Below are 25,012 nucleotides of genomic sequence, written 5' to 3' on the forward strand. Positions count from 1 at the left end.
TGAATTTTTTTCAAACTTACTTTATAATATAGGTGATAGACTGAGAGGGAGTTAGATACATCCATAGAGACAGTTATGGATAAAGCATTTCTAAGCTCTTACAATATGTCCCACATTGTGCCAATTGCTAGGAATATAATTATGAGAAATAACCAAATCCTCAGGGAGTTTACATTCAAGTGGGGGGACGTTTTCTGGGAAATAACTTGGCCTATGTTGTTTGTGCTATTTATTATTCTTGGGTAGATTAAGCTCAGATTTCCAAAGGACAATCAAATGATTTTATCCTGAAAACTCTGCCTTTGGATGTGAAGTATTCCTCCCCTCTTTTTCTCTCCATATCCACCATACCTAAAATATGGCCGGGCACCCTATCATGTTCCATGGGGGAGATTTTTCCAATATGGCTCATTGAGTACCATGGCCTAATGCCTGGCCAAACCTTAAAGGGAAGGGGAATAGAGGTCAACTTTTCTCCTTACTTGAACTAAGGAGTCATTTTCAGTAATCTATCAACTACGCCATTTGTCTTAGGAGGGCTGGTGATAGCCATCATTTACCTCGGCATTAGAATGGTGCAAATGACTGATATGACCAAAAGAAGGATAATAAAAGTTTATTTAGCTTATAGAGATACAGTTGGCAAACACAGGATAAGGATAAATGCTGATAATCCAAATAAGTTTTTACACGTCCTCCCTGTCAATTGAGATAAAACATTCTTTGACATATATTGTTTTGTATTATTTTTACTTAAAAGGGCAGAATGTATTTTTTCTGTAGTTCAGTCAACCAAAAGGAAAGAGGAAGATTTCCTCTCCGTAAAAGAGAGAGAAGTGAAAGTTTTTAGTAGGAAGTTTGCAAGCCTTTAAAGTGTTTATTTCCTTCTCTATATTCCAATTATTGCTTGCTCAAAGTAGAGAGAGTTAGAGTAAAAGATAATATTGCAGAGATTTATAGTACTTGGAAAGTGAAAGAGATTAAATTGGTGACTCAGGATGAGTCAGGCATGATTTGTTTTCAATGAGGATTTCCAAACAGTAATGGTGCCAGTTAAGGCAGATAGTTTGTGGGATTTGTGTATAAATGTACCCAGACTGTTCATTCTCTTTTCCTCAAAGAGTGAGGAATATTTGTTTTACTGTATTTTGAGTGGGATGCTGTTCTGTTTCAGAGCCTGAAACAGCTCCTTCTACTGAAATAACTCCTTTATGCCTAGACCATTATCAGAGGTTTGAGATTATTAAATTTTCAATGGAAGTATTCACAAATCAGAAATTAACAAATGATACAAATAATTTCTTGATTTATTTTTTGTAGAATGTCTAATCTTAAGAAAGTGATACAGAAAGTTTAAATAATGCAGATCAAATTTAAAAGTGTGTCTCGTGCATATTTTTTTCAGAAAGCTAGTTATTAAATATTTACCAGCACACTACTCAGCACCCTCTAATATCACAGTCTAACATACAGTCTATTCCAGGTAGGCATAGATTGCTGAGAAGATGACTTTATGAAGCTAATAGCAGGGTCCCCTCAATTCCATTTCCCCATGATATTATTTTTCCTTGGAATGGGAAAATTTCCCACCTGTTAGATAAGTCAAGTCGCCAAGCACTTAAGGACCTACTATGTGCCAAGCATTTGGGGGTATAAAGAAAGGCAAAAGGCAGTCCAGGCTATCAAGGAGCTCAAAGTCTGAAGGGAGAAACAACATGCAGACTACTCTATATAAACAAGATATGGGTGGCATAAATTGTAGATAATCTCAGAAGGAAGGAACTAGCATTAAGGGGGATAAAGAAAGGGCTCTTGAAGAAAGTGGGTTTTAGCTGAGATTTTACTGAAGCCAGGAAATCCAGGTGGTGGAGATAAAGAGGCTGAGTTCTAGGCATGGAGGAAGGCCAGTGAAAATGAACAAAATTGGGACAGGAAGTATCCTGTTTGAGGAAAAGACAATGGCCTGGATATAAAATGCTTTGAAAATGAAGAGTTCTTATGCCCAAAGGACTATAAAACTGTGCATACCCTTTGATCCAGCAATATCACTACTAGGTCTATATCTCAAGGAGATCATTAAAAAAGCAAAAAGGACCCACATGTACAAAAATATTTACAGCAGTTGTTTTTTATAGTGGGAAAATTGGAAATTTAGGGGATGCTCATCAATTGGAGAATGGCTGAACAAGTTGTGGCATATGACTGTGATGGAGTACTATTGTTCTACAAGAAATGATGAGCAGGTGAAAAACCTGGAAAAACTTAAGTGAACTGATGCTGAGTGAAGTGAGCAGAACCAGCAGAACATTAAACAGTAACAGCAACATTGTGTGGTGATCAACTATGATAGACTTAGCTCTTCTCAACAATACAATGATCCAAGACAGTTCCAAAAGAGTCGTGATGGAGAATGCTATCCACATCCAGAGAAAGAACCATGGAGTCTGAATGCAGATCAAAGCATACTATTTTAATTTTAATTGTTTTTCTTTCTCACGGTTTTTCCCTTTTGCTCTCACTCTTCTTTTACAACATGAGTAATGTGGAAATATGTTTAACATGATTGTACATGTATAACCTATATCAGATTGCTTGTTGTCTTAGGGAAGGGGGAGGAAAGAGGAGGTAGAAAAATTTGGAACTCAAAACTGTATAAAAATGAATGCTAAAAAACTATCTTTACATGTAATTGGAAAAAATTAAATAGCATTAAGTACCCAAAAAGAAAATTAAGAGTTCTTATGCATTGACTAGTTGTTCTAAAAAGTTGTGTGACATTCATCTAGAACAAATAAAGTTGAGTCTTGTCAATCATACTTATGATAGGTGAATCTGTGACCTTTAGTCCCAAGATTAACAGAAAAGGTTTGATGTTACACCACATTATTCTTCCCTCTTTCACAGCAAATTTTTCTGGTTGTTGCAAGAGATGTGGAAATGCTTATTATTAATCTTACTATCATTATCATAAGGCATCCATGAATCTACAGTGATAAGTAGGAGAAAAACTACCCTAAATATATTTCTGCTGTTTTGAATGTATAAATGCTTGTATATTGTTTGGGGGGGCCCCACGTCCCTATCTTAGAAAACAGAAACTGGAATATAAGTTCTTTTGGTCAAGGGGGTAGACTTAGTAACCTTCCTGAGCCACAGGTGATTGGCTCAAAGGGGAGGAACAACAATCCAAAGATTTTTGGATCATGGGCTTTGAAAAGAAGGAGTAGAATTTCTAGATCAGGACTTCTTAACCTGGAATCTGAGAACTCTAATAAATATATTTTGACAGCTATGTTTCAACCTAATTGACTCCTACATGTTTTATTTTGTGCATTTGAAAACATTATAAAACATAATGATCCATAACATTCACCAGACTACCAAACAGTCAAAAATATAAAAAAGGTAAAGAAACTCTGCTCTAGATGAAAGACTTTACATAAATGCAATTCCAATGAATAACCGCATCTTTTTTTTAAAATTACGGCTATGTGGCATAGTGGATAGAGTGCTAGACTTAGAATCAGGAAGTATTGGATGTGATCTCAGACACTTACTAGCTGTGTGACCTTGGAGAAGTCACTTAACTTCTGTTTTCTTCAATTTACTTATCTGTAAAATGAGGATAAAAAAAGTACATACCTCCTTATTTTTACAACTTTTATGTGAAAATAAAATAACATGCATAAAGTATGTTACAAAACTTAAAGAGTTATAGCAATATTAACAATTATTATCATTATTATTTTATCCCAGTGGCTACCGCATTAGAAGTTGTATAAATGAACCTGACAGTGCCTTAGGCAAGAGAGATGAAATCATCTATGAACTCATCAGCAGAAACAACCCATTTTAGCAATTTCTTGCCTAGGTGAATTGTGTGCTCAGATCAAATCCTGATCAAGTTTAGCTAAACAGGTAATGGTCATCTTAGGAAGTAGAATCAATCTTGACAAGCTATACCAGGGAAGTAAAGGCACTAATTAGGGGAGCCTCAGAAAGAAAGGTGATCATGGAAAGTATCAAGCAGTGCCTTTCCCAATATTCAGAATGAGAGATCTAAAGATCTGCATAATAAAACATATGGACCCTAGAAAATGGCTTTATTATACCACCAGTAGTAATTTTAATAATAAAGCTTCTAGTCTGCTTGCTAAAATATTGCTTAGAAAAAGTGCTCCACCCAGCAACTAACCTGATACATTGTTCTTCAATCTAGGGCAGAGATCTAGGTTCTACATAAATAAGGATGATTTGAGTTATGGGACAACTACTTATCAACAACCCCAATCAAGGGATGGAACATGGTAAGCCATGCCATGTACACATTTAAAACATAGGATCTGTTACAGAATTTCAAAGAAAGAAGATCACAGTGTAGCCAGAAAGTCAAGCCATGTAGGAATTTGGGAATACTGTTACCCAGTAACTCCTGTCCCGTAAGCTGCTAAAGCACAAAATGTTTCTTTGTTTCTTGTATAACACCCTGGTGACATGGTCCCTCATATCTTCGTGAATGTATAAAGAATTTGCATCCTCAGGATTATTTGGTTCCCTACTCAAGCTGGGCTACACTTGCCACTGATTGAGCACCATCTCCATGTAAAAAAGAAGACAGAGAGGTGCTCATTGAGATTATCAGGATGCATCCCTGCCCTGTGTTTACTAACTGAATGCTCACAAGCTAATTTATCCTTCTTTTGGTACTTTTGCTTATATTTGGTCATACCACACTGATATCTTGTTGTAGGACAATTCCCAGCAGCCCTCCTAGGACAAATCCTCATCTATATAAAATCAACTAAAAGTTGTAGAAAATGTAAGTTTCCACTATGATTATTATTGTTGGATTATTTTAAGAAGTAACCTTAATACAATAACCTGTTTTCTGACCACTCCTCTTCTGTCTCCTTTGCTGGACTCTTCTCCAAATCAAAACCTCTAACTGTAGGTGTCCCTCAAGGTTCTCTCCTGGGTTCTTTTCTCTTCTTTCTTCACACTACTTCACCTGGGTGATCTCATCAGCTTCCATGGATTTAATTACCATCCCTATGGTGATGATTCTCACATTTACCTATCCTGTCCCAAACTCTCTGCTGACCTCCAGTCTCACATCTCCAACTACCTTTTAGACATCTTAAACTCAAAAGAGAACTCACCCCCCTTAAACCCTCCCCCTCCTACCTTCCCTATTACTGTAAAGGGCAACACCATCCTCTTAGTCCCTGAGACTGGTAACCTAGGAGCCATGCTGGATTCCTTAGTGTCTCTCACCCCACCTTCCACCCCAAGCTGTTGCCAGCCTGTTGATTTCACCTCTGTACATTTCTCAGATAGATCCTCTTCTCTCCTCTGATACTGCCACCACTGTGGAGCAGGCCTTCATCGCCTCACGCCTAGACTATTGTAATAGCCTGCTGGTGGATCTGCCTGCCTCAACTCTCTCCCCACTTCAATCCATCCTCCAGCCACCAAAATGATTTTCCTAAAATGCAGGTCTTATCAAGTCACTCTTCTACGCAAAACTACAATAATGGAAAGGACAATGAAATAATCTAAAATGAATGCTACAAAAATGGCCCCAAAATAGAGAATAAGAAGACACTCGCACTCCCCTCCTATGCACAAGTGAGAGGTGCACACTGTGAAGAATGGGAGGTATTTTCAGCCTTTTTCAATGCATTCATGTTTGCTGATTTTTTTATTTAAAAATATTATTTGTTATAAATGGATCTTGGGAAGACGGAGAGGGATACTTAGAAAAATTACCTGTATAATATTTCTTCCCACTTTAGGTCCCTCTACTTCCGTGAAATCTGAGATCCAGAGAATGAAGCTATGAAGAGCAGATCCCCCCAACGTACAGAATTCCAATATTTTATTGGCCTATAATTTAACCTGGCCTGCAGAACTTTGGAATAATGCAAAGAGCCTTGGATTTTGAGCAAGGAGATCTGGGTTTTAATCCTGGCTTTGCTGTGTTGCTTTCCTAAGTGAAGACAGAAGCTTCTTTGCAATACTTAGAGAAAATTAAAACAACAAAAATGGTGTATTGAGATCCTGATTTTCCTCATGAGGGCAAATTGGGTAACAACAGCGTGAGTCAGCTCAGGATAAATTATTGCAGCCCTGGAGAAAGCCAAGGCAAAAGGTTCAGCTATGAAAGGGTACAGAGCTATTTGCCACATGGTGGCAGTAATTCTCCACCTCAGTCCAATATATCCTAAAAGCAAGGAGAATTGGGTTAGATTGGAGCCAGGAATTTATTCCTTACCACTTACTTGCCCTTCTCAGATATAGATCATAGCATGTTAGAGCTGGAAGAGGTCTTTGAGGCCATCTGGCCCAATCCCTTTACTTTAGAAATAAGTAATTAAAGGCCAGGAGGACAAGGCACTTGACCAAGGTCACATAGCCAGTATATAATAGAGCTGGGATTTGAACCCAGTTGTCCCTATTCGAAATCCTTGTCCCTTCTAGCCTCACCTCACCCCAAACAGGTTATTCAGGAGATTCAATTGTAGAGTAACAGGACTTAGAGCCAGAATGAACAATAAAGGTGTCAAACAAGCAGCTGCCAGTCACAACTCTCCCAATTAAAATGTAATTTGCTCATTTGTGTCCAAGTCTTCATGACCCTATTTGGGGTTTTCTTGGCAAAGATACTAGAATGATTTGCCATTTCCTTCTTCAGCTCATTTTACAGATGAGGAACTGAGGGAGACAGAGTTAAGTAACTTGCCCAGAGTCACACAGTTATTAAGTGTCTGAAGCAGGATTTGAATTCACAAACATGACTCTTCCTGATTCCAAGCTCAGTGCTCTATTTACTGTACCACCTAGCTGCCCTTAAAATGTCATTGGGAAATACTTAACAAAATCAATAAAAAATACTGTAAAACATAGGTAATATCACATTTTAAAACTAAGTGAATAGGCCTATGGGAATCCTTATGCATATATTAGTGGCCTCCATTTCTATTTAAGTTTGACACCACTGATGCAGTCCAACCCCTTCATTTTGCAAATGAAGAAACTGAGGCTCAGAGAGGTGAACTGGCTGCCTTCATAGAGAGTACTGGTAGTGGTGAAACGATATAAGTACAGAAATAATTATAATACAAATAGTGGTTATCTCTTAGGCTAGACTTATTTATTGACAAAGAGAAGACTTAACTCTTCATTATGAGGCAGTATGGAATAATGCATGAAGAAATGATCCCAAAGCCACGAAGATGTGGGTTCAAGTCCTGCCTCTAACACAGGCTGTTTATATGACCCTGACTGGCTAAGTCACTTTACCTCTCTCAGTGCTCTAGGCAACTCTCTAAGACTGTAAATTGCTGAGGCCTTGACTCTCATTGGTAGAGAGAGTTCTCTTAACCAGTAGTTCCTTATATAAATAAAATTACAGGTCCAGCCTCTTTCCTACTTTCACTGTGTTACATAGGACCATATTGGTTCCCTTTCATTTAATTTGAGAAAGTGAAGTAACCAAGTTCAACAATGGTCATTTTGCTTGGTTTACTATGTTATTTATTCTTGTATAGTCAAGTTTCGTGTCTGGTACAGATGTCTGTACAGGAAAAACTTTGTAAACTCTCAAGTGCCTTGTAAATGTGAGCTAATGAATGATTTAAGCCAAGTAGGCAGTCATTTAACGTGGTTAGATTTTAATGATGCCAAGAAAGTCTCTTTCTCCCTGATGCCTAGAATTCCATCTACAGTAGAGAAATCTTTTCATTCTAGGCTTAAATTACAAAAGTCTTTGTGAGCAGGAATGCATCAGCTTAAAGTCATCCTAATGTACATAATGTCCATATCAGAGTTCTCCCCGAAAGCAGTTTTAATAGGAGAGCCTGAGAGAGCACAAGGGCACAGAGCACCAGAAGCAGGAAGGCATAGCAGATGCCACAGAGGGATAGTAAAGGTGAAGAAAGGGGGAAGCAGGAGGAACAAAGACCAACTTCGCCTCCTTCCCCATTTTGCAAAATATTGCTCCTGTTGTCAGGAAACAGGATATAGCAAATGTGCAACTGCTAGAACATTTGAACAATCCCCAAGAATCAGCCTGAAAGCGTTGGCTTCCTGACTGGTTGCTTAGAGAAAAGTCAAGTAGACCAAGCTTGACTACACAAGCAAATTCCCCAATATGATTGCAACTTAAGGTATGTAAGTGTTAGGCACCTCTGTTCTGTCCAAAGTGGATGTTTTAACTGTATACCTGATAAAAGGGAGAAAATATTCAAGCAAAAACTACCCCATGAGTGGATCTGGAACGCAGAAAGATCTGTGTTCAAATACAGCCTCAGACATTTACTAGCTATATGACCCTGAGCAACTCACAACCTCTGTTTGCCTCAAGTGTGAAAAAAAAAGATAATACTAGCACTTATATTGAAGGGTCATTGGGAAAGCACTTAGCACAGTGCCTGGTATACAGTAGACGCTGTATAAATGTGTATTCCTTTCCCTCCATCCATGAGACAATATAGGGAAAACAATCCAAACTGCTTATAGAAAAGGCACTATTCATATTCAAAAGTGCTATGGCATTGATTTTGCAATGAATCTATAATACACATGTATGTGCCATTTGGATAATGATAACAACTAGCATTTAGATAGTACTTTAAGGTTTGAAAGGCATTTTACAAATATTATATCATGTGAGCCTCCCAACAAACCTGGGATGCCAATGCTATTATCATCATCACCATTTTACAGATAAGGAAACTGAGGCAGACAGAGGTTAAATGATGTCCTCAGGGTGAAACAGCTGGCAAGTGTACAAGAGCTTCTTGACTCTATGGATTCAGTTGTCATCTCCATGCTGATGATTTTTAAGTCTTCTTCTCCAACCTTACCCTCTCTGCTGACCTCTGGTCTCACATCTCCAGCTGCCCATTAGACGTCTCAAAATGGATGTCTTATTAACATCTTAAGCTCAGCATATGTTTTTTGCAGCTGAAGCCATACTGGTACTCATCCAGAACTCATTATCTTTCCCCCAAAACCACTCCCCTCCCCCAAACTACCCTATTACTATCAAGGGCACCACTATCCTCCCAGTCCCCTAGGCTCTCAATCTAGACATCATCCTCTACTCCTCACTGACTCTCACCCCACTCCCCTCCCCATTTTCACTCTGTCACCAAAGTCTCTCAATTTCACCTTTGCCACATTTCTTTCATACACTCCTTTGTCTTCTCTGATTCTGCCACCACTCTGGTACAGGCAAGGGTGACCCATCCATGTCACCCCTGACTCAATAAACTCCAATGGTTCCTTATCACTTCCAGGATTAAATACAAAATCCTGTGTTTGGAATTCAAAGACCTTCATAACCTACTACCCACTTGCAGTCTTCTTACATCTTATATCCTCCTCCTATACTCTGCAATCCAGTGACCCTGGCCTCCTTGCTGTTCCTCCAACAAAATATTCCAACAACTCCTGACTCTGGGCATTTTCACTGGCTGTCCCTCATGCTTAGAATTCTTTCCCTCTTCAGCTCTGCCTTCTGGCTTCCCTGGCATCCTTCAAGTTCCAGCTAAAATCCCACCTTTTACAAGAATCCTTTACCAATCCCTCTAAACTCTAGCACCTTCTCTCTATTTCCTACTTATCCTGTTTTTAGTCTGTTTGTACATAGCTATTTGTATATTGTCTTCCCCATTAGATCACGAGTTCCTTGAGAGCAGGGACTGTCTTTCGCCTTGCTTTGTATTCCCAATGCTTATCAGAATTCCTGGCACATACTAGATTAATTAATTTATACAGTAACAAATGTTTACTAACTGACTCCAGGTTCAGCATGCTACTATACCACCTAGTTGCCACACTAATCTAGTCCAGGTCCCAGGTCTTAAGGTTGGTCAAAAATTTCATTACAAGGGATCTAAAGTGGTATCTCAAACAAATTAGATAACAGCAACATATGTGTTTGTATTCATTCACTCAATAAATATTTCTTGAGTATCTACCATGGAGAAGATGCATGGTACTCTGGCACTCTGGGAGGATATAGGAGCTGATTTTATGTAAAATAGACCAGGCCATTGCTTATAGGCTATAATTTGAAAAGTACTACTCAAAGGTTTCCCTAACCAAAACTATCTGGGGTGTGGCACAGTGAAGAGAGCACTGGACTTGAGATTCTCTGTGACAGTGGGTAACCAACCAATTAACACATTAACAGACATTTATTAAGCACCTATTATATGCCAGGCACTGTGTTGGGCCCTGGGCAGACAAATGAGACAGCAATTGCCCTCAAAGATTTATATTCTAATGAAAGAAATAACAGAAAGGAGGATTGTTGACCTGGGGAGAAAGTTTTGGTCTGGGGAAATTTTCAAGCATCTGTGATAGAGTTAACTTGAATACTGTTTCCCGAGTAAGACCAAGAGGTGGAAAGATATGTGAGCTTTGAGTCTGACAGCAAGGCAGTGGGCAACATTTCAGTACTAGGTAGGCCCACGAATCGTGGTGGATGACCAGGTGGGATGAGAAGCATGGCCTAGATGAGCCACATATAGGAGGTTAGGTGAATTTCCAGCTAGTTGCCCTTCCACTAATTAGCTTAGCACAGCCCCTGGAGAAATGGGGGCCCAAGATTGAGTGAATTAACTTACCTGGGGTGAGAAAACATGATTCAACGAGTTCTGATCAGCTAACCTCCCTTGATCTCAGTTTCTTTATCTGCAAAACAAGGTAGTTAGACTAGACCTTTGCCAACTATAAATCTTTGATATTATGACCCTCCTTAGCTTCATAGGACTTAAAATTCTACCTTTAGAGATTAATTCTTTGGGGCACTTTTAATCTTTTCCCTCACCACCATCCATTCTTGATTCTATCATTGAAAAAAATTCTCTTTTCATTCTCCCCAATGCATAACTCTTACCTTTATGGCCCAGTAGCTAGGCACAAAATCTTCTCATGGAAGGAGAAAGGGTCTACATTACAGGTAGGATGTACACAAGTACAAACTACCTGTCCCAGCATCTTATATATGCAGGAAGAATCTCCTACTCTTTGTCTAAAAACTGTCAGAATTATTTCCTGCTCCTACGTAGATTTCTCTTGCAGGTGTAATTTTGCTGAGATGAACATCTGAGTGGCAAAGCCTGTAAAATATCCAGGAAGCAAAGAACAGAACAACTTCTTTTCTCTGTTGAAAGCCTCTTTTCCTCCTTTCCTTATGATAAATCACAGAATAAAATTACAAAATTGATAATGTAACAAGCTGGGGTTGCTTCACAACTTCTGAAGAAACCATCATCTTGGACATTGCTATAACAGGTCTATAAAGAGAACATTAACATGGGACAAAGGAGGGTATGAGCGCCAAGTGAGCAAACAAAGAAGGTCCTCCCCCAGAGAGCCTGACTTCCCCAGTGGGGAAAGGAGAGCTGCCGGGAGAACGGAACAGAAGTCACACCAGATATGAAGAAGGTCCTTCTGTTTCTCCTGTTACTTCACACACAGCTTTCAAGTGCTTTTCCTATATCTCCCAAAAGCCTTGAGGAGAAAAAGATGGCAACTGTTCAGGTAAAAACTGGTTGTGAATGACCTACTGTGGTGGTTGATTGTTTGTTTTCAGGAAGTTAAGGGGAGGTTTGCTTCCCTTCTCAATTGCAAGGTCCTAAAATGAACTTAGAGATGGAACTGTTCTCTCTGTAATTTGGTTTAGGTTTGACTTCATGATCCAGTGATTTGGAAGATTTAAAGATGGTGAACATTGTCTCTTCACACCCCTCTACCTCCAGAGGGCAGAAAATAAAATTAACCGTGCCTATAGTGTTTATAAAAATGCTATTTCTCAAGTACTACTCACTGCAAAGCTTTTAGAAGGAATTATTTTTTATTATTGATTACGTGAAAATCCTTTTATCTAAATTAGGATTTCCTGTCTCCTCCCACAACCTATACCCACATATCCACAGAAGGGTAGTATGGTGTACTGGAAGCCAAGGGACCGGGATTTAAGTTATGGTTCCCTTATTTACTGACTCTGTGGTCTTGGGAAAGTCATTTGACTGCTGTGAGCTTCAGTTTTATCCTCTGTAAAATGGATCACTTGCACTGCTTCTTTTACAGTATTGTCATAAAGAAAGAGCTAATAATGCTGCATGTTATTATGGTTAACTGGCTTTCCATTCACAGAATTCATCTGTAACCAGGGACAGAAGGAAGCTTAGAACCAGTAAAACATAACCAGGAAAAATCAATTCAGTAGATCCTGACAGTGGAATTAGAGTGCCTAATTGCCAGACTTATGGACTATTTATGAATCATAGGAGTCAATAAAAAAGCAGATCTAAGGGATTTTTTCCAATTATTTCACAGAATGAAAGCTCAGCATCATATCAAAAAAGGAATTAATGAAACTGCTACAAACACTCAACATGTTTGGTGATGATACCATTGTTTCTCTTTAATTTTCCTGAAATAACTTGCTATAAACAATATTGCATAGAGTCATAACTAGCTGAAATGGTAGGGGAAACTTAGTGGATGTGGAAGCAGGAGGATAGACTCCCAGAGAGGAGCAGGGACATTGTGGCACAATCATAAGAAAACAGCAAGAGGGTCCTATGGTGGTGGGTGGAAGGCAGCCAAGGTGTTTTCTCAGGACCAGCTCCAACAACTGCTTGTGTTAAGACTGGGAGGTAAAATACAAGACAGCAATTAGCATGGGGAAAAGTATGAAAGCATGATCTCCTAGTGGAGACGTATGCCCTTGTCCATACCAGCACCCTAGCAAAAATTCCTGTTTATCTGATTCTGGTTATGATTCTGATCACACACACACACGTTTGATGAAGCATTTTTGTTATTGATTGTTAAGTACCTATTAGATGCCCACAATGTGCCCCCACTAAGAAATGTTCTTAATATCCTTAGACTAAGTATATAGATTTCCAAGGTGACTACTTTGAAAGTGATAATACTTATTCAGATGTGTAAGCTTGGGTCTCTTTGTTAAAACACTGGTCACATGATTTTATAGTCAAAGCCTTTGCATGGGTCATGTTAGTCCTCAATGGATTTAGACTCCAAGAAGCATGTATTTTTGCTCAAGTTCTATAGAAAGAGAGGTCTTTCTTCTCTGTAGCCTTCCTCACCTTTCTGGAGAGCACAGTTGCCATGAAAGTGGAGGTCATCTTGGGTTTCTACACTTGAAACAAGAAAAATCCACAAAACAAAATTGCACAGAGGGATTTCACACAAGATTTCTATTGTTTGTCTTTGGCCAGAGGTATCTAGAAAACTTTTATGGTATGCCAAAAAGTGGAGATAAGATAAAACGGCAGAAGAATAGCACTCAGTTGGTTAAGAAGCTTAAAGAAATGCAGAGGTTTTTTGGATTGGAGGAGACTGGACAACCAGATGAGGAAACTATGGAAGTGATGGAAATGCCCAGATGTGGGGTTCCTGATGTACTTGGATATAAGCTGACTGAAGGAAACCCAAAGTGGAAAAAGAATGAAATTACATACAGGTAAAGTTTCCTGTATTCAAGGCTGACAACATATAAGGAGTGAATGGCAAGTTATACAGGTTTCCTTCTCCCCCAAAACTCCTTTTTAATGAATCAGTTCTCCAGTGAACTAAGTGGTACCTTGATAGCATGAAGGTCCATGCATCCATGCATCTAAATTCTTGCCACCAAGGAAAGATTTAGTCACTACTGGGGAGAATCTAGTTCAAATTTATCCAATTGACTAAATCTTCACCACATCTAGTGAATTGGCGTTTGAATGGGGAAATCAGTTATCATTTCCTCTTTCACTCTCTTTCATCTCATCAGCTAAATAGCACCTTTATCCTTTTGGTCCAGCACCTACTTCTACCTTCCTCTCTCACTGTCTCATAGCCTGACATTCTCCCAAAGACTGGTAGAAAATATAGTATACCACATATTCCAAAAACCAGGAAGAAGAAATCATGGGAGACATTAACTACATGACTTCACTTTCACAAAAAAATCAGCATTTATTAAGTGCTTAATATATCCAGTGAACTATATCAGACATCAGGGATACGAGGATGAACCATGGCATTATAGTATGGTGCACTACAAAGGACACCAAATATGGAGTGGCAAGACCTAAGTTCTAATCCCATCTCTGCTATTTACTAACTGTGTGACCGTGGGCAAGTCACTTAATATCTCTAAGTCATAGTTTTCTCGTATGTAAAATGAGAGGTTCAACTAGATGATCTCTAAGGTCTACCTACTTGGGCCTTTTGTTGTTCAGTTGTTTCAGTTGTATCCTACTCTTCGTGACCTCATTTGGGGTTTTCTTGGCAAGGATCCTGAAGTGGTTTGCCATTTCCTTCTCCAGCTCACTTTACAGATGAAGAAACTGAAGAAAACAGAATTAAATGAGTTGCCAAGGGTCACACAGCTAGTAAGTGTCCGAGGCCGGATTTGAACTCAGGAAGATGAGTCTTCCTGACTCCAGGCCTGGCACTCTATGCACTATGGCACCACCTAGCCACCCTCTATTTCAGCTACAGATCTCTGATTCTATGACCTTACCCACAAGGAATTTTTTTCTAGGAAAGAAGATAAAAACAAGTACCCAGCTAACTAAAAGAAATTACAAAGTGATCAATGCTTAATAGGATGAGTTTAATGTTGATAAGCCTCTTACCCATCTCTTTCATTTAAAAGAATTATAAACTACACACCAGATTTGCCAAAAGCTGATGTGGATTCGGCAATTGAGAAAGCCATACAGATCTGGAGTGGTCCAGCACCCCTGAAGTTCACCAGGATCAATAGTGGTGAAGCCGACATAAAGATCTCTTTTGTCCGAGGAGGTAATAGCAAGTCTGTCATGCTAAATTTAGCCTCTTTGGCCACTTTGAGAATATGGAAGGCCCAGCATTGATTCTGTTTTGATTACAGATCATGGTGACAACTCACCCTTTGATGGCAAGAACGGAGTCCTTGCACATGCATTTCAACCAGGCCAGGGAATTGGAGGAGATGCTCATTTTGATGAAGATGAAACTTGGACTGTGAGCTCCAGGGGTAAGATACAAAAAACAGTTTCTGAATTGTTACTTTTGAGAGCATTTCCCCTCACCGCACCCCACCCCCAATTCCTTTAACATCTCTTTTCTGGAAAATCAAGGTGGAGCAAGGCTCTGGAGTCAGGGGACCTAGGTTCAAATCTTAACTTTAAGGCTCAGAATCTGTGTTACCTTGAAGAAGTCACCTAACTACTTTCAGCCTCAGTTTCCTCATCTGTAATATGAAGGGGATGAACTGAATGGCTCAAGCTACTAACAATAAAATTCCCTTATACTCCAACCAATTGGCAGTTTTCTAATCTGCTTTTTGTTTATTTTTGTATGATCATAGCCCAGAATATCACTTGATTTTTACTATGTGAAGACATTAAGTGAACAAGCCGTGTCTTAGCTATCTTCATCCACCTGGTTCTCCTCCCTTATGCACACACATACATACAAGGTGGCTGGAACATAAAAGGGACCTACTTTATGCCTGTTAGGTTGAATCCAATACTTCAATGATCTATGTAAACCATCAATATGGACACTTTTCCCACCCATACAGATTCCAACTTCTCCATGCCATTTTGGAACCATTATAGGTACTTAATACATGATAATTGAGCATTTTTTGAATGAAGGGACACCAGGGGCCAGCTAATCCAATTCCATTTTACAGATGAAGAAACTGAGTCTCAGAGAAAAGAAATAACTTCTTCAAAGTCACACAACTAGTAATTGATGGAGGCAGGATTCAGACCCATTCTTCTAACTCCAATGGGTACTTCTTCCATGATGCCACATCACTCAATTTCTGGTACTAAAAAATGCAAAGCATTTAGAAATAGTCTCAATTAGGAAAATATCTAATAATTTCATTTACATAGTTTAAACATTTTCTCTTACTCTTATATCATTAAATTTAACCAAATTCAATAAACAGTCATTAAGCACCAAATAAACTCACTGAGAGGAAAGATACAAATAAGTAGTGGGTAGGCCAAAGCAAATGACCCAAGTGTGTCTCTATTCAATAAATCACTGGCTTTTGAAAACTAGGACTAGAAAAAGAAACCTCTCATGCTTTTTTCCTGGGAAGGCAGGAAGGGACCAGGCTGTGGGGGCTTAAAAGACAAACAGAAGACTATTTTTGAACTTGGAGGTAATAGGGAGTCACTGAAGGTTATTGGAGAGGGAGGTAAGAGTTATCCTTGGAATGAGGAAAGCCTATATTAAAGTCTAGCCTTTTATATATAGTTATTAAATAACTATGGAAAAGTCACTTGTCCTCTAATGCCCAGGCAACTTTCTGAGGCTGTAAATTATAAAGAAGTTGCTGATCTGCAACGGCGGCAGTTTATTTCTACAGTGTGAGTGCCTGACATTAATGAAATCATAGATTTGGACTAAAAAAGGTGTGTATCTGTGTTAGACCTCCGAGATACAAAGATAAAAACAAAGTAGTCCCTGTGCTCAAGTAGTTTATATTCTACTGGTGTTATATACAAATAAGTAAACCTGAAGGGTAGGAAACAACACAGTATAATGGAAAGAATACTGACTTTGCAATCAGAAGACTTGGGTTCAAATCTTGTTTCTGATTCTTATAACCTGTGTGACCAAGGGGAGGTCACAACCCCATGGACTACAATTTTCTTATCTGTAAAATGAGGGGATAGAATTAGGTGCCTTTGAGGTCCCTTTAGTTCCAGATCTATAATTGATGATAAAGAATTTCAGGAAGGAGAGTATACTAACAACCTGTCTGGGCTCAGGAAGGGCCTTGAGTAGGAGGTGGCACCTCAGTCATGCTTTGAAGGATGCTTGGGAGACTGAGATAAAAAATGCAAAGTTGATTTTGGAAAAGGGAGGTAACCTGTATAAAACTGTGGACAATGGAAATGAAATGTCATACACAAGGACCAACGATACAAATTTAACCAGATGGTGAGTGTATGAAAGTGAGTCATATAAAATTAGACTGGAAAATTATATTGATAATTAATTGTTAAATTCCAAGACAAGGGTTTTATATTTTAGCCCAGCAGCAACAGAGAGCCATTAAATATTTTTAATAGGGATAAAGGCATGGTCCACTCTGTGTTTTAGGAATATTGATTTGGTAACTATATGGTGAATGGGCAGGAGAGATGAAAAATACTATAAATGCTGTAGAAGTGCAGAGGGATGAAGTTACTATTATAAGCTGGTGAGGATAGGGGACAGATATGAAGACATCATAGAAGAGTTGATATTTGAGATGGGCTTTGAAAGATGGATAAGATTTAAGATATAAGTAAACAGAGAATTCCAAGTAGTTTTTACAAGTAGAAACACAAAGGCATTTTCTGAGGAAAACCAGTAGACTATTTTGTCTTCAGTAGGAAGTGTGTATAATAATAAGAGCTTACATTTAGTCAGCTGGCCAACAAACACTTTAGTACCTACTATATGCCAGGCACTATGCTAAACCCTAGAGATGCAAAAAAAGATAAAAGACAGAAGGAGCTCGCAGTTTAATGGGGGAGACAAAGAATTATCTACAAACAAGCTATATACAGCATAAATTGGAGAAAATCAATAGAAGGAAGGCACTATAATTAAGAGGAATGGGGAAAGGCTTCCCGTAGAAGCAGAGACTTTAGCTGGGACCTGAAGGAATCCAAGAGGCTAAGATGAGGAAGAAGAGAGTTCCTGGCATGGAAGACAGTCAGTGAAAATGCCTCAAGTTAGGAGATGGAGTATCTTGTTTGAGGAACAAGGTTTTGAGGTTTTCAAAGAACTTTACAAAGGAGGCTGGAAAGAAACAAGTATAAAACACTGCAAAGCAGTATATGACTAAATGCCAAAATTAATGTCTCCTTTGACCCTGTGCACCTACCCTGGATACCAATTCTCATTCATATCCTGAAGTTGGCCATGATGAGGATTAAGGATGTGGAAGACCTAAGAGTAGAAAAAGAACAACACAAAAAAACCCAAGAAATCTGAGTGAAGTATAATGGAAAGAACATTGAACTGGAAGTGGAGAGACTTGATTTCAAGTCCTAGATCTGCCTCTAACTACCTTATGACTCTGGACAAATGATGTCATGTTTCTGCTGCTCCATTTTTCTCATGTTAAATGAGGGGGTTAGTTTTCAAAACATTCCATGAGAAAAATGCACTAGCTTATTCTCAATTTGTATAAAGAGGGCCTGGAGCCACCTACTTCCCACCAATTGGTTCTACGTTTGAATAAGGTCTCAAATAAAGGGTGGGAGGAGGAGTCTTCAAGCACTTCTGGTTTGGACATGTCAACACCTATAATCATAATTCCTATAGTTTTGGATATAGGGAAAAGTTATGACTACCCTCTTGTTTCAGATTACAACTTATTCCTTGTTGCTGCTCATGAATTTGGCCATTCATTGGGCCTTTCTCATTCCACTGATCCTGGTGCCTTGATGTTCCCCTCGTATTCCTTCTCTGAACCCAGCACTTATGTACTGCCTCAAGATGACATTAATGGCATTCAGTTTATCTATGGTAAGCAGAATTCTCCCCTGTGAATGGCTGTTCTTAGTGACTGGTTCATAGATTCAGTGAGGAGATGAGCCCTATGCCTATTTTTGTGTCTGGAGGTCTCTACTAATGGGTGTATATAGGCTCTGAAGAACTTACCTTTTACCCTCTTGAAGATTCTCTCCATAAGTCTGCTTTCTCTAGCATGTTTAAGTTGCTGATACCAGAGAGCTTGTTTGTTTTCATTTTAAAATGGCTCAACTAATGCTCTTCTAGCAATTACTATGAAACCTGCTGTACAGGCAGGAGGAGAACTCCTGCTTTGGCAACACCACTGACTCCAGGTATAATCTCCCTCCTCCAAAAAGATGCAGTGTATTACACCTGTATGATGGCCTAACGGCTGGCTACATCAAAAGCCTTAAATAAGCATATGATAAGAAATTGGATTGAAGTGAAGACATTCTGCCCACTAGGAGGGGGCAAATCCTACCTCTCCAGGAGGTCTTTCCCTGGTTTCCCCAGCGCTGCCTCTGTTGTTAGAGCCTTCCTTCTTAGATTACCTCAAGAAGCATCACAATAGTCTCATAACCCTTCACTTTTTAAAATCTTGCCTCTTTAAATATTGTCTTTAAGGTCAGTCAGATAATCCTGTCAAACCTACTGGACCCACTACCCCGGGAACCTGTGACCCACAGTTGACATTTGATGCAATTACCACTCTTCGTGGAGAAACCATAATCTTTAAAGACAAGTATAAAGCTGAATTAATACTTCCATTAACTTTTTCTTTTGTAGATGTATCCCAACACACTTTAATAAGAAGTGATGGGTTTAACTTATAACCTAATGCTCTGGTTTTCCTTTCTATTCTATTTGTTTTTGTTGCTTGGTTGATTATGATTTTCATTGGAAATAATGGTTGTGTCTACAATGCTTTAAACCTCCAGAACAGGGGCCAGCAAACCCATGAGCTAAATGTAACTCACTGATGTTTTTGTATGATCCCCAAACTAAGAATTATAATAAATTTTAAAATGTAAAAACCATTCTTAGTTCATAGGTTGTATAAAAACAAGCTGATAGCTGTATTTGGCCTATGGGTCATAGTTTGCCAAGTTCTATTCTAGAGAAAAAGAGAACAATTACAGATATCTTTGTGGGATAGCTTAAGATGCAAGAAGGGTTTGGGACAGTTTCACTCTATGATTTTGGTAAATCAGTCCTTTATAAGACACAACCAGAATCGACTTCATTGTATCCATATTGGTTCACTTATTGAAGGAAACACTATTACTGCCAATCTTAATTTTATTTTCTTTTTTTCAAAAATTCTCATCAGGTATTTTTGGCGAAAGCATCGCCTAGTAGTGAGGCCTGAACTCCATAAGATTTCCTTATTCTGGCCATCATTACCATCTGGGATACAAGCTGCTTATGAGGATGTTGAAAGGGATTTAGTTTTTCTATTTAAAGGTAACAGTACCTAGAGTTCTCTTCTTATCATAGTCCTACCCAGAGGCATGAGCTGATTTCAGTTACCATTTATTGTCCTTTCCCATGTTCCCATGTCAGGAATCTGTAATTTTAGACCTTGGAATAAGGAATTAAAGAAGTTACTTTTTTTTAGTAGTCCACTTCTGACACACATTGGTTGTATGACCCTGGACATCTCACTTAACCTATCAGTGCTCTGGGCAACTCACTAAGGCCAGAAGTTGCAGAACAGTTGCAAACTTGCATTAATAGAGGATATTTATTTCATCTGGAAATCAATTTGTTAATGAAATCCCAAATCTAATCCCTCTTCATTAGAATATAAGCTCCCTGAGGGCAGGGACTTTCTTGTTTCCTTGTATTTCTGTCTCTAGTTTTTAACATACTGTGTGGCATAGAGTACATCCTTTATAAATGCTTACTAATTGACTGATCCAATGAGCTATATCAGCTATATTTAATTTTCAGGAGGAAGCATGGTGTGCTCTCCAGCCCTTAAAGGTACTAAAGAGGGAAGCTCTTGCCAGCTAAGGCAGTAGGAGCTCACTTGGAGCCAGAGTAGAGTGATGGCATAATAAGAGGATGGAGATACTGAACTGAACTGAAGATAAATCTTGTTGTTCAGTCATTGACTCTTCCTGACACCATTTGGGGTTTTCTTGGCAAAGATATTGGAGCAGCTTTTCATTTCCTTCTCCAGCTCATTTGACAGATGAGGAAACTGAGGCAAACAGGGTTAAGTGACTCGCCTAGGATCACACAGCTAGTAAGTGTCTGAGGCTAGATTTGAACTTAGGAAGATGAATCTTCCTGACTTCAGGCCTGGCACTTTGTGCACTGTGCCACCTCACTGCCCCAGCTTTTGCTTGGCCTGACCTCGCTCATACTATTTACATGAATGTGAGAAAAGTTATATCATTTCATAGTGGGGTTTTGAGCTATTTTCTTAAATCTAGTTAGGATGAGAGTATACAAACTCAAACAAAGGATGTGATTCTGGATTATTATTTGCCTGAAATATTTTCAATAATTGAAGCATATAGCATTTCTTCTCATTAATTATCTAATTACTACCCCAATATTAATTTTTAAAACTAGTCCAGTGCTTTGCTAGACATTAAAACCTAGATTTGGGGGTTTAGCTCTGTGATTTTCATGAGTATGTAGAATACTTAGTGTGGAAACTTCCTAACCTGATTTAGATTGGCAGCTTATCTGTAATTTAGAGTCATAGAGAGTTAAATGGGGCACCAAAAGGTTAGACGACTTGCCATTTGTCATACATCTATTTTATGTCAGGAACAGGATTTGAACTCAGGTTTTCTTGATTCTAAGGATAGCACTTTATCTGCTATGCTATACTATTTCAAAGTTTGGGCTAAAAAAGTTGTACACCTTTAGGTATAGAATTTTACTTAAGGTTTTTCCCAAGGACAATAGGAGGTTCTTTGAGAACCTACAAATGGGAAGCTGACATTGGAGATAACCCCCAGCTTCACCACATTTCCACATATCTAAGCCAGATTAGCAGACAAAATGCTGGCTGGCTGGCCGGCTGGCCATAACACTGAGAATACCAGAAAGGAAAATTTAGTTTCTTCTTGCTGCATGTTTACCCCCGTGAAATCTCTCACAAAAACAAAAGCTATTTTATAGGTATGAGCAATATAAGGAATTGATATCACCACCATTGAAAAGTATTCCTTGGATTCCTCCTTTTTGCAAGGAAGGCCCTATGCTAAACTCGTGTGTGTGTGTGTGTGTGTGTGTGTGTGTGTGTGTGTGTGTGTGTTTTGGGGTAGAGATGAGGATAAGACCTTACTTCTGTCCTCAAAGAGCTTATAGACAGTGAAGGCAACAAAATCTACAGGAATTTACTTGAGGGAACCAGCTCTTTTTCTAGGGGCTGGAAGGAAAGAAATGATTTTGAAATGAAAACAGCAGAGAAGAAGGCATCTCCTGTAGAGAAAACAATGTGGGCACAGGGGCTATTATGGAAATAGTTTTTGCATGTGATGGGAATCACTGTTTGCTCAGTAGGTTGTTTTGGTTGGAGCAAAGAGGATTAATGAGAAATTATTTTGAAGAGGAAAGTAGGAGCCAAATCACTGAGGGCCAAGCTAATGAATTTGGCTTTTATTGTACAAGTGATGAGAGGCACCATTAACTGTGACTTAGCAGTATGGATATACCTTCGATTATTAAAAAACACATTTGCTCTAATTTCATTTTTATGATGATTTGCAATGATACAAATTGTGATTGAAACTGTTTAGAGAAATTGAAGAGTTTTACATAATGGCTTCCCATCACTATTTATAGGTAACCAGTACTGGACTCTATCTGGCTACGATATCAGGCCTGGCTTCCCCAAATATATTTCCGACTTTGGCTTCCCAAGAACTGTGCAAGCCATAGATGCAGCTGTTTCAAATAGTAACTATGGAAAGACATACTTCTTTGTAAAGAACCAATACTGGAGGTAAGGGTACTTGTTTCCATATCCAGAAATTGAAATCTCTTTTTGAGATGACAGGAAGTCATCTTTGCTCTTTTTGACAACATGAAAAAATCCAGAGGAAAATGGGTAATTCCATTTTCCAGTGATTTCCAAAGAACTGAATTTTGTTGCTACAAGGTACTCAGGTGTTTGATAAAATAGTCCAGTTTTTTGAAACAGTGACTGGTTTGTTCAGGGTTCCATAGCTATTTGGGGATCATTTGAGATAAAAGTCCATCTCTTCAATACTAATATTCTCCTGGTGCTGTAATATATAGTCGGAAGTCATAGAATATATATATCAGAAGATTCAAAATTAAAAATAACACAAAGGAGAAACATGATGAGGTAGTGTGGTAATTATAGAGTCAAAAGATTTAGATTGAAGTTCCAGATCTGCCCCTTTCTGGTCATATGACTTTGGGCCCACTTTATGTCTATGGACCTCATTTTCATTATGCAGTATGATGATGACTTGTATGCAAAAAGTGGTGCAAAATATATTACTACTGATATGGATTACTACCGAGGAAGAAATGATATGGAGGAGCTCTGACCTGCACTCATGGAAAAACTGGCCATATCAATGAATCAACAGCTCCATAAAAATAATGAAGTGCCATAACGCTTAGGTGTCCTGACTCATGTCACTGCCCTTTTCTTATAAAGCTAGGGTCTGTGAAAATTCCCCCCTTTTTGTTACAAATTCCTCATTCAAATAATGGAATGGTGGCTTCTATACAAGAAGAAAACACATCAGGCTGGGCTGAAACACTGTGGTACAATGGAATGGAAGAGTAATACAGTACAAGTGCTAATTTTTCAGGGATTCAACTCTAGTCTTCTGAAGCAAATATTTTTCAGATGGCCCAGAGAATTTGGTGACCATGACTCTCAACACCGATGTAGTGTTAAACACAAACACACTTGTGCTCATGCAATGTTTTGTGCAGGTATACTGATGACCCTGTAAACCATAAGATCACTTACTTTAGAAATAACACTGATACTGGGAGGCTAAGGTTCTAGTGCTGATTCTACCACTGACAACTTCACCTTGGATAAGCCACTTAGCCACAGTGTAGTTCAGTTTTCTAACTATAAAATGGGATACCTTGCCCTACTTATCTTCTAGGACACTTGTGAGGATCAAATTAGAAAATGTTCTTGAAAAATATGAAGTATACTTTAAGTGGGAGCTACTTATTATTATAAACCTATATCTTTTAATCAGATTTGATAATCGAAGACGTACCATGGATCCTGGTTATCCTAAAAATATAGCAGATAAATTTCAAGGGTTGACAGGCAATGTGGATGCTGTTTTCCAGAAAGATCGTAAGTAGAAATACCTATTTTGTAAGGACATTTTAAAAACTGTATTTATAGAAATAATATTGAGAGGCTCTGTGAAGATAGGTCTGAACCAAAAACCCTCAGAGGCAGCACAGATAGCATAGTGTATGACAGAGCCAGCCATGGAGTCTGGAATCCCTGGGTTCAGGTCTTTCCTCTGACACATGCTAGCTCTGTGATCAGGAGCAAGTCACATTGACCTCTCAGTGCATCAGGCCCCAAGGCTGTAAGTTATGAGGAAGTTGTCAGTCTACACTGGCAGATGGAGTTTCCATACTAGGTGTTCCCTACATCAATAAAATCACTGGTCCAGAGAGAAGATTAAGAAAAGTCAGTCTGGAAATGAGTGTTGTAATTTCCTCCAATTGAAAAGCTTGAACACATCTTGAAGGTAACTATTTGATTTCTTTTTTCCCCTAGACTATTTCTACTTCTTTATTGGACCAATATACTATAAATTTGATCTCCCTGCTAAAAGAATCGTTGCTGTTGGAAGAAGCAACCGGTTGTTAAATTGTAGATAGGATATGACTAAATTGTAAGCTAGAAGTAAGGTGTCTTTTAGATGTATTAACAAATGTTTTTAAAAATGTCACTGAAGATCCAATATGTAGCTTTTTAAAAACACTCTTGTCAACTACTGCTATTATCTTCTGCCACCTTTCCAGTTATTGTGCCTATTAGTAAAAATAAGTTCACATCTCAATTGTGAGCAAGGAATGAAGCTTAATCAATACTTCTATATCCTGTCCCAACTGTAATCAAGGCACATACTCTTCAACTAACAACTGATCCTTTCTCAGAAGAGTCCTCTAGTGAGTCCTTGCTTTATACACAGTCTTCGTCATTTTGCTAATCCATTATCTGATCCTTAAGATGTTTGATACCCACAAGGCCCTTTTACTTTCCCTAAATTGCTAGAGAGGTTGTATACAGTACTGCACTTTGAATGTAGAAGAGCTGAGTCAAAAAGTTCCAATCTTGGCAGAGCTGAGTCAAAAAGTTCCAATCTTGGCTTTGGAATTTATTAGCTATATGACTATGCAGAAGCAATTTATACTTTCTGAGCTTTAAGCAACTCTCTAGGACCATGAGCTATAAATTACCTTGAAATCTGCC

General features: G+C 38.7%; 1 protein-coding gene across 1 annotated transcript; it reads left to right on the forward strand.

Annotated features, from left to right (window-relative positions):
- Positions 1–11,442: 11,442 nt before the first annotated feature.
- On the forward strand, positions 11,443–24,417 carry LOC118837501 (neutrophil collagenase-like). Its single transcript, XM_036744420.1, has 10 exons — positions 11,443–11,556; positions 13,266–13,510; positions 14,690–14,838; positions 14,927–15,052; positions 18,403–18,564; positions 19,177–19,294; positions 19,883–20,016; positions 22,360–22,519; positions 23,772–23,875; positions 24,314–24,417. Exons 1-10 carry the CDS (start codon positions 11,452–11,454, stop codon positions 24,415–24,417), a joined length of 1,407 nt encoding a protein of 468 aa, XP_036600315.1. The 5' UTR covers positions 11,443–11,451.
- Positions 24,418–25,012: the final 595 nt, after the last annotated feature.

This window comes from Trichosurus vulpecula, chromosome 2 (genome assembly GCF_011100635.1).
Source record: "Trichosurus vulpecula isolate mTriVul1 chromosome 2, mTriVul1.pri, whole genome shotgun sequence".
Classification (NCBI taxonomy): domain Eukaryota; kingdom Metazoa; phylum Chordata; class Mammalia; order Diprotodontia; family Phalangeridae; genus Trichosurus; species Trichosurus vulpecula.